At 60.3% G+C, this 12,405-nt stretch overlaps 1 protein-coding gene across 1 annotated transcript in view; it reads right to left on the bottom strand.

Annotated features, from left to right (window-relative positions):
* CTSA (cathepsin A) overlaps positions 1 to 12,405 on the bottom strand; it is a 14,374-nt gene extending 1,969 nt beyond the window's left edge. The window contains exons 1-14 of the mRNA XM_038749968.1: positions 12,401 to 12,405; positions 7,494 to 7,681; positions 7,287 to 7,398; positions 7,065 to 7,115; positions 6,788 to 6,874; positions 5,500 to 5,655; positions 4,882 to 4,973; positions 4,686 to 4,770; positions 4,511 to 4,602; positions 4,347 to 4,425; positions 3,774 to 3,916; positions 3,576 to 3,651; positions 805 to 894; positions 606 to 707 (exon numbers count right to left, since the gene is read on the bottom strand). Of these exons, the coding sequence (XP_038605896.1) occupies positions 606 to 707; positions 805 to 894; positions 3,576 to 3,651; positions 3,774 to 3,916; positions 4,347 to 4,425; positions 4,511 to 4,602; positions 4,686 to 4,770; positions 4,882 to 4,973; positions 5,500 to 5,655; positions 6,788 to 6,874; positions 7,065 to 7,115; positions 7,287 to 7,398; positions 7,494 to 7,681 (1,353 nt within the window). The 5' untranslated portion in view covers positions 12,401 to 12,405. The remainder of the gene's footprint in view (positions 1 to 605; positions 708 to 804; positions 895 to 3,575; positions 3,652 to 3,773; positions 3,917 to 4,346; positions 4,426 to 4,510; positions 4,603 to 4,685; positions 4,771 to 4,881; positions 4,974 to 5,499; positions 5,656 to 6,787; positions 6,875 to 7,064; positions 7,116 to 7,286; positions 7,399 to 7,493; positions 7,682 to 12,400) is intronic.

Raw genomic sequence — 12,405 nt, 5'->3', positions numbered from 1 at the left:
AGCTGACAACTGGCGGGGCCGGGATTTGAACCCATGACCTCTGACTCCGGAGCCCGGGCTCTTTCCACTGAGCCCCGCTGCTTCTCCAAAGAAGAAGACCGGGGGCCCCGTGCGGGACAGGGCCCGGTTGAACCCGATTCACTTGTCTCTACCCCAGGGCCCGAGAGTCGGAGGGACCCGGGTTCTAATCCCGGCTCGGCCACAGGTCTGCCGAGTGACCTTGGCCGAGTCGTTTCCCTGGGTCTCAGTTCCCTCATCTGTAAAATGGGGATGAAGACCGGGAGCACCGTGTGGGCCAGGGCCCGGTTGAACCCGATTCACTCGTCCCTACCCCAGCGCTCAGCACAGCGCTCGCCACAAAGTCAGCGCTGCACAGGTCCCAGGGTTATTAATAATGACGACAGCATTTATGAAGCGCTCGCTACGTGCAAAGCACCGTTCTAAGCGCTGGGGAGGTTACAAGGTGATCGAATGGTCCCACGGGGCGGGGGGGGGCTCGGTCTTCATCCCCGTTGTACGGACGAGGGAACTGAGGCCCAGAGGGTTGGCGGAGCCGGGATTTGAACCCATGACCTCTGACGTCCCCTCACCGCCCCCCGGCCCACCTTGATGGTGAGGAAGGCCACGTTGGCGAACTCCTTGACGAATCCGGCCACCTGCTCCCCGGTCCCGTCGGCCACCAGCCACGGGCGCCGCAGCACTTGCACCTGCGGCAGACCACCGCCCCGGTGGGACCCCCGCTGCCCGCCCCCGCCGCCCGCCCCCGCTGCCCACCCTTGATGCCCGCCCCCCGCTGCCCCTCACCTTCTGGTTGAGCGAGTCCACGAACCACTCGTCGCCCATGAAATTGCAGGCCATGTCCACGTCGCCGTTGTACACCAGGATCCGATACCTCTGCAGGCGGGAGGCGGCTGCGGTCGCCCGGGGCCCGGGCCGCCCTCGCCCGCCCCTCCGCCCGCCGGCCCGGCCACTTCCGCCGCGCCGTACTGAGCGCTTGGGCGGCTACGATCTACAATCAGCGGACCGGATCCCCGCCCTCGAGGAGTCGACGAGGCAACCGGTAGTGTCAACACTGCCGACTGAGTGACGCTACCTATTGAGCGCCTGGGAGACTACAAGGGTCTTCTAGACTGTGAGCCCGCTGTTGGGTGGGGACCGTCTCTAGATGTTGCCAACTTGGACTTCCCAAGCGCTCAGTACAGCGCTCTGCACACAGTAAGCGCTCAATAAATACGATTGAATGAATGAATGAATGAGCCCACTGTTGGGTAGGGACCGTCTCTAGATGTTGCCAACTTGGACTTCCCAAGCGCTTAGTACAGTGCTCTGCACACAGGAAGCGCTCAATAAATACGATTGAATGAATGAATGAATGAGCCCACTGTTGGGTAGGGACCGTCTCTATATGTTGCCAACTTGGACTTCCCAAGCGCTCAGTACAGTGCTCTGCACACAGGAAGCGCTCAATAAATATGACTGAATGAATACAAGAGGCATGCTCCCCACCCTCAATCAATCAACCAATCAATCAATCGTATTTATTGAGCGCTTACTGCCCTCAAGGCACGTACAGCCAAAAACAGAAACAGCGCTGACTGAGGGCAAGTCACTTCTCTGGGCCTCAGTTCCCTCACCTGTCAAATGGGGATGAAGACCGTGAGCCCCTCAGGGGACAACCTGATCACCTTGTATCCTCCCCAGTGCTTAGAACAGTGCTTGGCACGTAGTAAGCGCTTATCAAATGCCATCGTTATTATTATTATGTTTGGTTTTGTTAATATGTTTGGTTTTGTTCTCTGTCTCCCCCTTCTAGACTGTGAGCCCGCTGTTGGGTAGGGACTGTCTCTATATGTTGCCAACTTGTACTTCCCAAGCGCTTAGTACAGTGCTCTGCACACAGTAAGCGCTCAATAAATATGATTGATTGATTATTATAGGTGATATTTTATACTGAGGGCTTGGGAGAGTCCGCCAGAGTTAGTAGGTAACCCCCACCCGGGAGGGGTTCACGGTCAGCAGCGTTTAGCACGGTGCTCTCCGCACGGATTCGGCGGACCGGAATTACCCCGGCACGATTGCAAACGCAGGTCAGGAGGATCTGGGTTCTAATCCCGGCTCCCCCAACTTGTCTTGTGCCTTGGGGCGAGTCGCTTCGCCTCTCCGGGCCTCGGCGACCTCATCTGTAAGATGGGGATTAAAGCCGAGCTCTGTGCGGGACGGGGACCGTGGCCGACTTGATCGTCTCCTAGCTACCCGGGCGCTCAGAACAGTGCCCGGCGCCCAGCCGGTAAGCGCTTAGCAAGTACCCAGCCAAAAAAAAAAAAAGTGATGGCAGTTGGACGGAGAAAGATTACAACGAGGTCAGAGATTGCGCTGACCAAATGCAAGCGCCAATTGCTCGTCTACCGACCTCTCCCAAGCGCTTAGTACGGTGTTTTGCGCGGAGCAAGCGCCCAATAAATGCGATCCGTTACAATGATAATCAGGTGGGACACGGTCGCCGCCCCAGATGGGTCTGAGTAGGATAGTCGGACCTTTACGGGTATCTGATCCTCGCTTTAGGCGTTTAGGATATCTACGGATATTTAATCTTCATCTTTCGGTTGAGGAAACCGAGGCACAGGGAAGCGAAGGCCACCCAGGTGGCGGGGCTGGGATCGGGACCCGGGTCATCGGACTCCCCGGCTCAACCTCGTTCGTTCGATCGTTTACCGTCTTTTACAGTCTTTTAGACTGTAAGCCCACTGTTGGGTAGGGGCTGTCTCTATGTGTTGCCAATTTGTACTTCCCAAGCGCTTAGTACAGTGCTCTGCACATAGTAAGCGCTCAATAAATACGATTGGTCGATTGATTGATTGATTACCGTGCGCGGAGCGCTGCGCTAAACGCCCGGGCGAGCGCGCCACACCAATAAGCGCACACTCCCTGCCCGCGGCGGGTTTACGGCCCAGAAGGGGAGGCAGGCGTAGTCGGCGTCGCCGCTCGCCACTGAACGATAAGCACCGCGGTAGGCGTTGAGCGCTTACTACGTGCCGGGCGCCGTACGGAGCGCCGGGGTGGGTAGGGGGTGACCGGGCCGGACCCGATCCCTGTCATCATCATCAATCGTACTTATTGAGCGCTTACTATGTGCAGAGCACTGTACTAAGCGCTTGGGAAGTCCAAGTTGGCAACATAGAGAGACGGTCCCTACCCGACAGTGGGCTCACAGTCTGAAAGGGGGAGACGGAGAACAAAACCAAACGTACTAACAAAATAAAATAAATAGAATAGATAGGTACAAGTAAAATGAATAAACAGAGTAACGAATATGTACAAACATATATCCGGGTGCTGTGGGGAAGGGAAGGAGGTAAGATGGGGGGATGGAGAGGGGGACGAGGGGGAGAGGAAGGAAGGGGCTCAGTCTGGGAAGGCCTCCTGGAGGAGGAAATACGAATGAATGAATGCATGCATGTCCCGCGTGGGGCTCACGCTCTCCCATCCCCATTTCATCCGGTCGTATTTATCGAGCGTCGGCCGTGTGCCGAGCGCCGGACCGAGCGGCCGGGAGCGCCGGGGCGCTGCCCACTGACCTGGGCGCTGAGCAGCTTGAGGTACTCGTCCTTCATCGTGCTATAGAGGCGCTTGTAGCCTCGGCTGACCTCGAAGCTGCCGGGCGAGAGGACGGGGGGGGTTGCGGAAAGGGGGACGGCCCGCCGTCCGTGCCTCCCGGGCGCGGAGGACCGTACTGAGCGCTCGGGGGGTAGAATCGGCCCGTCGGCCCCCCTCACCTGCACAACAGCCAGCGCGGGGCTTCGGCGGGGATGTGTAGAGCCTTACGCACGTACGGGTCGTTCAGGTAGGTGGAGGGGGCCGTGGTGTTCGTGCAGGGCGGGTCCAGTCGCACCGGACCCCCCGACCGCAGGAGCAGAGCCTGGTGGGGGGCGCGGGGTCAGCCCGGGGGGCACGGCCCTACCGCCGCGGCCCCTTCCCTAGCTGGGGCTAAAGATAATAATAATAATAATAATGGCATTTGTTAAGCGCTTACTACGTGCGAAGCACTGGGGGGGGGGATACCATGTGACCAAGTTGTCCCACGTAGGGCTCACAGTCTTAATCCCCATTTTTACAGAGGAGGGAATTGAGGCTGAGAAGTGACTTGCCCAAGGTCACACAGCAGACTCGGGGTGGAGCCGGGATTCGAACCCACGACCTCCGACTCCAAAGCCCGGGCTTCTCCCACCGAGCCACGCCGCTTCTCTTACGGGGTCGGGCGAGCGCTCGCCGCGCGGTTGGCCCCCGCGGGCCTCCCGGGCTCCGTCCCCGATCTCCGGATGAGGGGCGGCCCGCCGGCCGCGACCCACCTGCTGCCGCGCCCGCTTCAGGGGCACGCGGTTGAAGATGTTCCCCAAGTCGTGGGTCACCGCCACGTCCTTCTCAAACCTGGGGACGGGGACGGGCGTGAGCCGACGGGGGGCCCCGGGGACGGGCCCGCGGGGCTTTTTTTTTGGGGGGGTGGGCGGATTACCTGATCTGCCCGGGAACCCCCCCGGCGCACGGGGCGTAGAGGTTGTAGATGTTGAGGCCGGAATCCCCTACGATGTGAAACACTTCCTGCAGCTGGGAGGGAACGAGCGGGAGGCGGACGTGAGCGGCGCGGGAGGGGGGGCCGGACTCGGTCTCCCCCCCCGCCGGGCACTCACCCTGAGGGTGCAGTTGAGGTTGGGGTTGTCGTAGAAGTTGCAGCGGCCCCCGGAGCAGCAGGAGGCCTGCAGGGCTTCCCAAAGCCTGAGGGAACCGGCCGAGCGGGGGACGTGGAGGACCGGGCGGGCCGGCCGCCTCCCGCCGTCCCCGTCCCGGGGCCGCCCCCTCCCCAGACCAGGGCCGGGCCCCCCGCACCTGTTGCCCAGCAGCCCGTGGTAGTAGGCGAAGTAGACCAGGGAGTTGTCGTTCTGCTCGTAGCACGAGAGGCCGTTGCCCACGGCCAGGCCCTGCGACCGCCCCGGGAAAAGGAGACCCACCTCAGGGACGGGCCGAGCGGGGCGGGTCCCGGGGTCCGGACCCCGGGTGGTTGGGGGGACGGGAACCGCGGCCTTGGCCGGCCGCTCGCTACGTCGGGGCTCGAATCCCCATTTTGCAGATGGAGGGACCGAGGCTCAGGGAGGGGAAGCGACCGGGCCGCGGCCACACGGCACCCAGGGGGAGGGATTAGAGCCCGGGTCATAAATACGTCGTAACGCAACGCAGCATCCGTTAAGCGCTTAGTACGTGCCGAGCGCTGGTGGACACGGGCAAATCGCGGGGCTCACGGCCTCCATCCCCAGAGGCCCAGGGAAAAGAAGCGACTTGCCCGAGGTCACGCGGCAGGCGCGAGGCGGGATTAGAACCCAGACCCCTCCGAAGCCCGGGCCGCGCCGTTCGCCCAGGGTATCTCCCAAGTGCCAACGGCGTGCAGAGCGGCGCGCGGGCCCCCCCGCCCCGCGCTAGCCGCCGACGGGGAGGCCGGCCGACCCCCACCTGCAGGTTCATGCTGGGGTCCTGCATGACCCTCGTGGCCAGGGTGGGGATGTAGACGCCGGCATAGCTCTCGCCCGTCAGGAACAGCTCGTTGGAGCCGTACTCTGGGAAGAGGCGGAAGAATTCTCGCAGGGCCAGGAAGTTGTCATCGGCCACCTGCGGAGGCGGGGAGGAGGAGAGGCGTCCTGAGCGCCGGTTTGGGCCGCCGACGCTATTTACCGAGCGCCCGCCGGACTGAGCGCCAACCGCGTGCGGAGCTCTCGGGAGAGGACCACGAACGGACACATCCGTCGATGTGGATCTATCTCAGACACCTATTAGCTTTGTCTAGTGGCCCATCGTCCCCCTTCTATCATCATCATCATCATCAATCGTATTGATTGAGCGCTTACTACGTGCAGAGCACTGTACTGAGCGCTTGGGAAGTACAAATTGGCAACATATAGAGACAGTCCCTACCCTGCAGTGGGCTCACAGTCTAAAAGGGGGAGACAGAGAACAAAACCAAACATACTAACAAAATAAAATAGGATATGTCCAAATAAGATAGAGTAATAAATATGTACAAACGTATATACATATATCCAGGTGCTGTGGGGAAGGGAAGGAGGTAAGATGGGGGGGATGGAGATGGGGACGAGGGGGAGAGGAAGGAAGGGGCTGAGTGTGGGAAGGCCTCCTGGAGGAGGTGAGCTCTCAGTAGGGCCTTGAAGGGAGAAAGAGAGCGAGCTTGGCGGATGGGCAGAGGGATTGGGGGCATTCCAGGCCCGGGGGAGGACGTGGGCCGGGGGTCGATGGCGGGACGGGCGAGAGCGAGGTACGGTGAGGACTGTGAGGACTTCTAGACTGTAAGCCCGTCGTCGGGTACGGATTGTCTCCATCTGTTGCCGGATCGTACTTTCCGAGCGCCCGGTACGGCGCTCCGCCCACGGTGAGCGCCCAGTAAATACGACCGAATGAATCCCCTGCCCACGATGCGCTTGGGGGATAACGGTCGGTCGACAGGACGGTCTACTGAGCGTTCGGTGGAACCGTCAGCGCTCCGCACACTGTTCGGAACATAGCAGGCGCTTAACAGATACCATTATTATCAATCAATCAATCAATCGTATTTACTGAGCGCTTACTGGGTGCAGAGCACTGTACTAAGTGCTTGGGAAGTACAAGCTGGCAACATATAGAGACAGTCCCTACCCAACAGTGGGCTCACAGTTATTATCATCGTTAGAGATGCTCGCCGCCTTAAAGTGACGTGAGTCTGTCAGGTAAACGAGGGTCACATTCCCACCTCGGTGTCGTTGGTCCCGTAGGCCTTGTCGTCGGAGTAGGAGAAGCCGACGCCAGCGGGGGACTCCAGATACAGCATGTTGGCTACCTGGAGTCGGAGGGGGCGAGCCGTTTCTCGACGGCCGGGGTGGCTACGAGCCCGACCGGGGCCGGGCCCCCTCCCGCCCCCCACCTGGGGAGGGACGACTCGGCCCGTTTTCGGGACGAGAGGAGCGAGGCCCAGAGGGAAGGAGCCGGGACGGGAAGCCCGCCCCCCACTCGCCGTTGAGCCCCCCTACCAGATTCCAGGAGTAGGGGTTGTATTCCAGGGTGCTTCCATCTGGCTGGATCTGAGGAGGGAGAGGGGGGGGTCCGGTCGGCCGCGAGGATCCAAAGACCGCCCTCCCCTCCCTTATTCCCGGGGGGACCCCGGGAGAGGAGCCCCGCGTCCGCCCGTCCATCCGCCCGCCCCCTGGACCCTTCCCCATTCCGAGGGGGCCCCGGGGGGAGGGCGGTCTGACCAGGAAGGGCCCGTGCTCCGTCAGGAAGCCGTCCAGGGAGCTGCAGCCGGGGCCGCCGTTCAGCCACAGCACCAGGGGGCTGCTCTGGGGGTCCCGCTGGGCCTCCACGAACCTGGCGGAGGGTCCGGGCCGGTCGGGGCCGGTCAGGGCCGGTCCGGCCCCAGCCCCCCTTGCCCCGTGTCCCACGGGCGGGGGGGGGGGTCTCACCAGTAATGCAGGCGCTTGGTCCCGGAGACGCGGAGGTAGCCGGAGAACTGGCGGAAGGCGGGCTGCTTGGCCAGGCCGGGCAGGCACTGGATCTCGTCCTCCTGGGGGGCGGCCGAGGTCCCGGGGGGCCGGCTCAGGAAGAACAGCAGCAGCAGCAGCGGCAGCGAAGACCACCGGGAAGGGCCCATCTGGGGGGGGTCGGAGAGGATGTGGGGGGGCTGGTGACCCTGAGGATGACACCCTTCTCCCCCGGTCCCCCACCGGCCTCCCGCGGCCCCCCACGCTGTCCTGGGCCCCCCGACTTCGCCCCGCTCACTCCCAGAGATGTCCAAGGCCGGCACATCCCGCTCCCCAGGACCCCTGCCCCGACTCCCCTGCCTCCTAGGGGACCCCGGACCCTGCACCTCCTGCTCCCCAGGGTCCCCCGCTCCAGCACCCCCCCCCGCCCCACACTGTGCCCAGGATCCCCGAGCCGGTCCCCCTCACTCCCAGGGACCCCCTACCTCACCCCCCACCTGCTGCCCAGGACCCCCGACCTCGCCCCGCTCACTCGCAGGGACCCCCAGGCCCCTTGAGCCGGTCCCCCTCGCTCCCAGAGACCCTCTACCTCACACCCCCCGCTGCCCAGGACCCCCGACCTCTCCCCGCTCACTCCAGGGGACCCCAGGCCCCCTGAGCCGGTCCCCCTCGCTCCCAGGCACCCCCTACCTCACCCCCCCCCCCCCCCCCCCCCGCTGCCCAGGTCCCCCGACCTCACCCCGTTCACTCGCAGGGACCCCCAGCCCCCTCGAGCCGGTCCCCCTCGCTCCCAGAGACCCTCTACCTCACACCCCCCACTGCCCAGGACCCCCGACCTCACCCCGCTCACTCGCAGAGACCCCCAGGCCCCTTGAGCCGGTCCCCCTCGCTCCCAGAGACCCTCTACCTCACCCCCCCCGCTGCCCAGGACCCCCGACCTCGCCCCACTCACTACAGGGGACCCCAGGCCCCCTGAGCCGGTCCCCCTCACTCCCAGGGACCCCTTACCTCACCCCCCCCCCCCGCTGCCAGGACCCCCGACCTCGCCCCACTCCCTCCCAGGGACCCCCAGGCCAGCTCGTCCCGCTCCCCAGGCCCCCTGACCGGGCCCCCCCACCTACTCTCGGGGCCCCCCAGCTCCACACCCCTCGCTTCCGGAGCCCCCTGACCTCCCCCCGCTCACTCCCGGGGACCCCCAGGCCCCCTGAGCCGGTCCCCCTCCCTCCCAGGGACCCCCTACCTCAACCCCCCCAGCTGCCAGGGCCCCCAATCTCTTCCCGCTCCCTCCCAGGGCCCCCCAGGACCCCCTGACCGGGCCCCCCACTACTCCCAGGGACCCCCGACTCTGCACCCCTCGTTTCCAGAGACCCCCAACCTCGCCCCACTCCCTCCCAGGGCCCCCCAGGCCCCCCTGACCGACCCCCCCCACTACTCCCAGGGCCCCCCGACTCTGCACCCCTCGCTTCCAGAGACACCCCCCCCCCCGGGCCCCCCGAGCCGGAGGAGCGTCCGACCTCTCCGGGGCGCCGAGCGGGACTGGCTGTCACGTGACCGCGCGGGGGCCGGGCGGGGACACGTGACCCGAGGCCGGGGACACGTGACCCGAGGCCGGCGGGCCGCGTGACCCCCCCCCCGGGGGGGGGGGAGGGGCGGGACCCGAGAAGGGCCCGCGTGACCTGAGGGGGACACGTGACCCGAGGGGGGGCGCGTGACCCCAGAGCGACACGTGACCCCTGGTGGGGGTGGGGCGGCCGGCCTTGCTTTCCTTCTCACCCTCGGGCCGGAGGCTGAGGGGAGCTTCGGTTCTAATAATAATAATAATAAATAATAATCATAAATAACAATAAATAATAAATAATGACGGCATTTATTAAACGCTTATCATGTGCAAATCCCTGTTCTAAGCTCTGGGGAAGTTACAAGGTGATCAGGCTGTCCCACGGGGGGCTCACGGCCTTCATCCCCATTTTACAGATGAGGGAACTGAGGCCCAGGGAAGTGAAGTGACGCGCCCAAGGTCACCCAGCTGACAAGTGCCAGAGTCCGGATTTGAACCCATGACCTCTGGTCCAGTGCTCTGCACACAGTAAGCGCTCAATAAATACGATTGATTGACTGACTCCAAAGCCCGGGCTCTTTTCCACTGAGCCGCGCTGCTTCTCGATTTTTGAGCGCTTACTATGTGCCAAGCGCTGTTCTGAGCATCGTCATCATCATCAATCGTATTTATTGAGCGCTTACTATGTGCAGAGCACTGTACTAAGCGCTTGGGAAGTACAAGTTGGCAACATAGAGGGACAGTCCCTACCCAACATGGGGCTCACAGTCTAAAAGGGGGAGACAGAAAACAAAACCAAACATACTAACAAAATAAAATAAATAGAATCGATATGTACAAGTAAAATAAATAAACAGAGTAATAAATATGTACAAACATATATACATATATGAGATACGAGGTCATCAGGTTGTCCCCCTTGGGACTCCCAGCCTTCATCCCCATTTGACAGATGAGGGAACTGAGGCCCAGAGAATCAATTAATCAATCAATCATATTTATTGAGCGCTTACTATGTGCAGAGCACTGTACTAAGCGCTTGGGAAGTACAAATTGGCAACATATAGAGACGGTCCCTACCCAACATGGGGCTCACAGTCTAAAAGGGGGAGACGGAGAACAAAACCAAACATACTAACAAAATAAAATAAATAGAATAGATATGTACAAGTAAAATAAATAAATAGAGTAATAAATATGTACAGACATATATACATATATGAGATACGAGGTCATCAGGTTGTCCCCCTTGGGACTCCCAGTCTTCATCCCCATTTGACAGATGAGGGAACTGAGGCCCAGAGAAGTGAAGTGACTGGCCCAAGGTCACCCAGCAGACGAGTAGCAGAGGCAGGATTAGAACCCACGACCTCTGACTGCCAGGGCCGGGCTCTTGCCACTAGGCCAGGCTGCTGCTCTTGTCCGCCAGCGGACTTGGCCTGACTGACTCCATTTTGTGCATACCGACGGTAACCCTCCATTTTCTGCAGGCCGAAGGCAACTCCTTAGAGGAGCAGCGTGGCTCAGTGGAAAGAGCCCGGGCTCTGGAGTCAGAGGTCATGGGTTCAAATCCCGGCTCCACCAGTTGTCAGCTGTGTGACTTTGGGCGAGTCCCTTAACTTCTCTGAGCCTCAGTTCCCTCACCTGTAAAATGGGGATGAAGACTGGGAGCCCCCCGTGGGACAACCGGATCACCTTGTAACCTCCCCAGCGCTTTGCACATAGTAAGCGCTTAATAAATGCCATTATTATTAACTCCTTTTTGTATTTGTGCAAGGCTCAACAACAGAATGTCTTCAAGGCCAGCAACAAGTTAACACCCGTCTATGCAAGGTCGTGGGGCAGATAACAAATAACTCCCATTTATACGAGGCTGTGAGACCAGAGACTAATTCATCCATTCGATCGTATTTATTGAGCGCTTACTGTGTGCAGAGCACTGGACTAAGCGCTTGGGAAGTACAAGTTGGCAACATACGGAGACGGTCCCTTCCCAACAGCGGGCTCACGGAATTCACAACCATCCTGTCGGTCCTCATTGCTTCCCTGAAGTTCCCATCGCTCGCTCCCGCGTTGCTGTGACTCAATAAAAGAAACAGTGGGAAGGGGATCGGGGCTGCTTACGGTATCTGTGAAGCGCTTACTATGTGCCAGGCACTGGACTAAGCGCTGGGGTGGAGACCAGCAGATCCTCTGTCCCACTTGGGGCTCCCAGTCTCCACCCCCTTTTGACAGATGAGGAAACTGAGGCCCGGGGAAGGGAAGCGACTTGCCCGGGGTCACACGGCAGACGAGCGGCGGAGCCAGGATTAGAACCCACGACCTTCTGACTCCCAGGGCCCGGGCTTCATTCCGCTAGGCCACGCCGCTTTTAAGATAATAATTGCGGCATTTTCATTCATTCACTCATTCAACCGTATTTATTGAGCGCTTACTGTGGGCAGAGCACTGTACTAAGCGCTCGCTATGTGCCAAGCACTGTGGGTGGATACAAACAAATGGGGTTGGACACAGTCCCTGTCCCTCTTGAGGCTTACAGATGGGGTAACTGAGGCCCAGAGAAGCCAAGCGACTTGCCCGAGGCCACACGGCGGAGCCGGGATTAGAACTCGTGACCTTCTGACTCCCAGACACTACGCTAAATGCTTGGGAGAGCCCGACAGAGTTGACATCATCAATTGTATTTATTGAGCGCTTACTGTGTGCAGAGCACTGTACTAAGCGCTGGGGAAGTACAAGTTGGCAACATATACCAAATATGTTGGCATATGTCAATAAATATGTACAAATAAAATAAATAGAGTAATAAATACATACAAACATATATACAGGCACTGTACTAAGCGCTTGGAAAGGACAATTCGGCAACAGATGGAGACGGTCCCTGCCCAACAATGGGCTCACAGTCTAGAAGGGGGGAAGACAGACAACAAAGCAAGTAGCTAGGCATCGACGACATCAAAATAAATTCATTCAATCGTATTTACGGAGCGCTTACTGTGTTGCAGAGCGCTGGACTAAGCAGCAACAGAGACAATCTCTACTCAACAACGGGCTCACGGTCTAGAAGCGGGGACAACAGACAACACAGCAAGTAGTTAGGCATCAAAAGCTTCACAATAAATTCGTTCAATCGTATTTACGGAGCGCTTACTGTGTGCAGGGCACTATACTAAGCGCTTGGAAAGCACAATTCGGCAACAGATGGAGACGGTCCCTGCCCAACAACGGGCTCACAGTCTAGAAGGGGGGAAGACAGACAACAAAACAAGTAGCTAGGCATCGACGACATCAAAATAAATTCATTCAGTCGTATTCATTGAGCACTTACTGTGT

The sequence above is a fragment of the Tachyglossus aculeatus genome, chromosome 8, assembly GCF_015852505.1.
Source record: "Tachyglossus aculeatus isolate mTacAcu1 chromosome 8, mTacAcu1.pri, whole genome shotgun sequence".
Classification (NCBI taxonomy): domain Eukaryota; kingdom Metazoa; phylum Chordata; class Mammalia; order Monotremata; family Tachyglossidae; genus Tachyglossus; species Tachyglossus aculeatus.
This window is presented reverse-complemented; position numbering and strand designations above follow the sequence as displayed.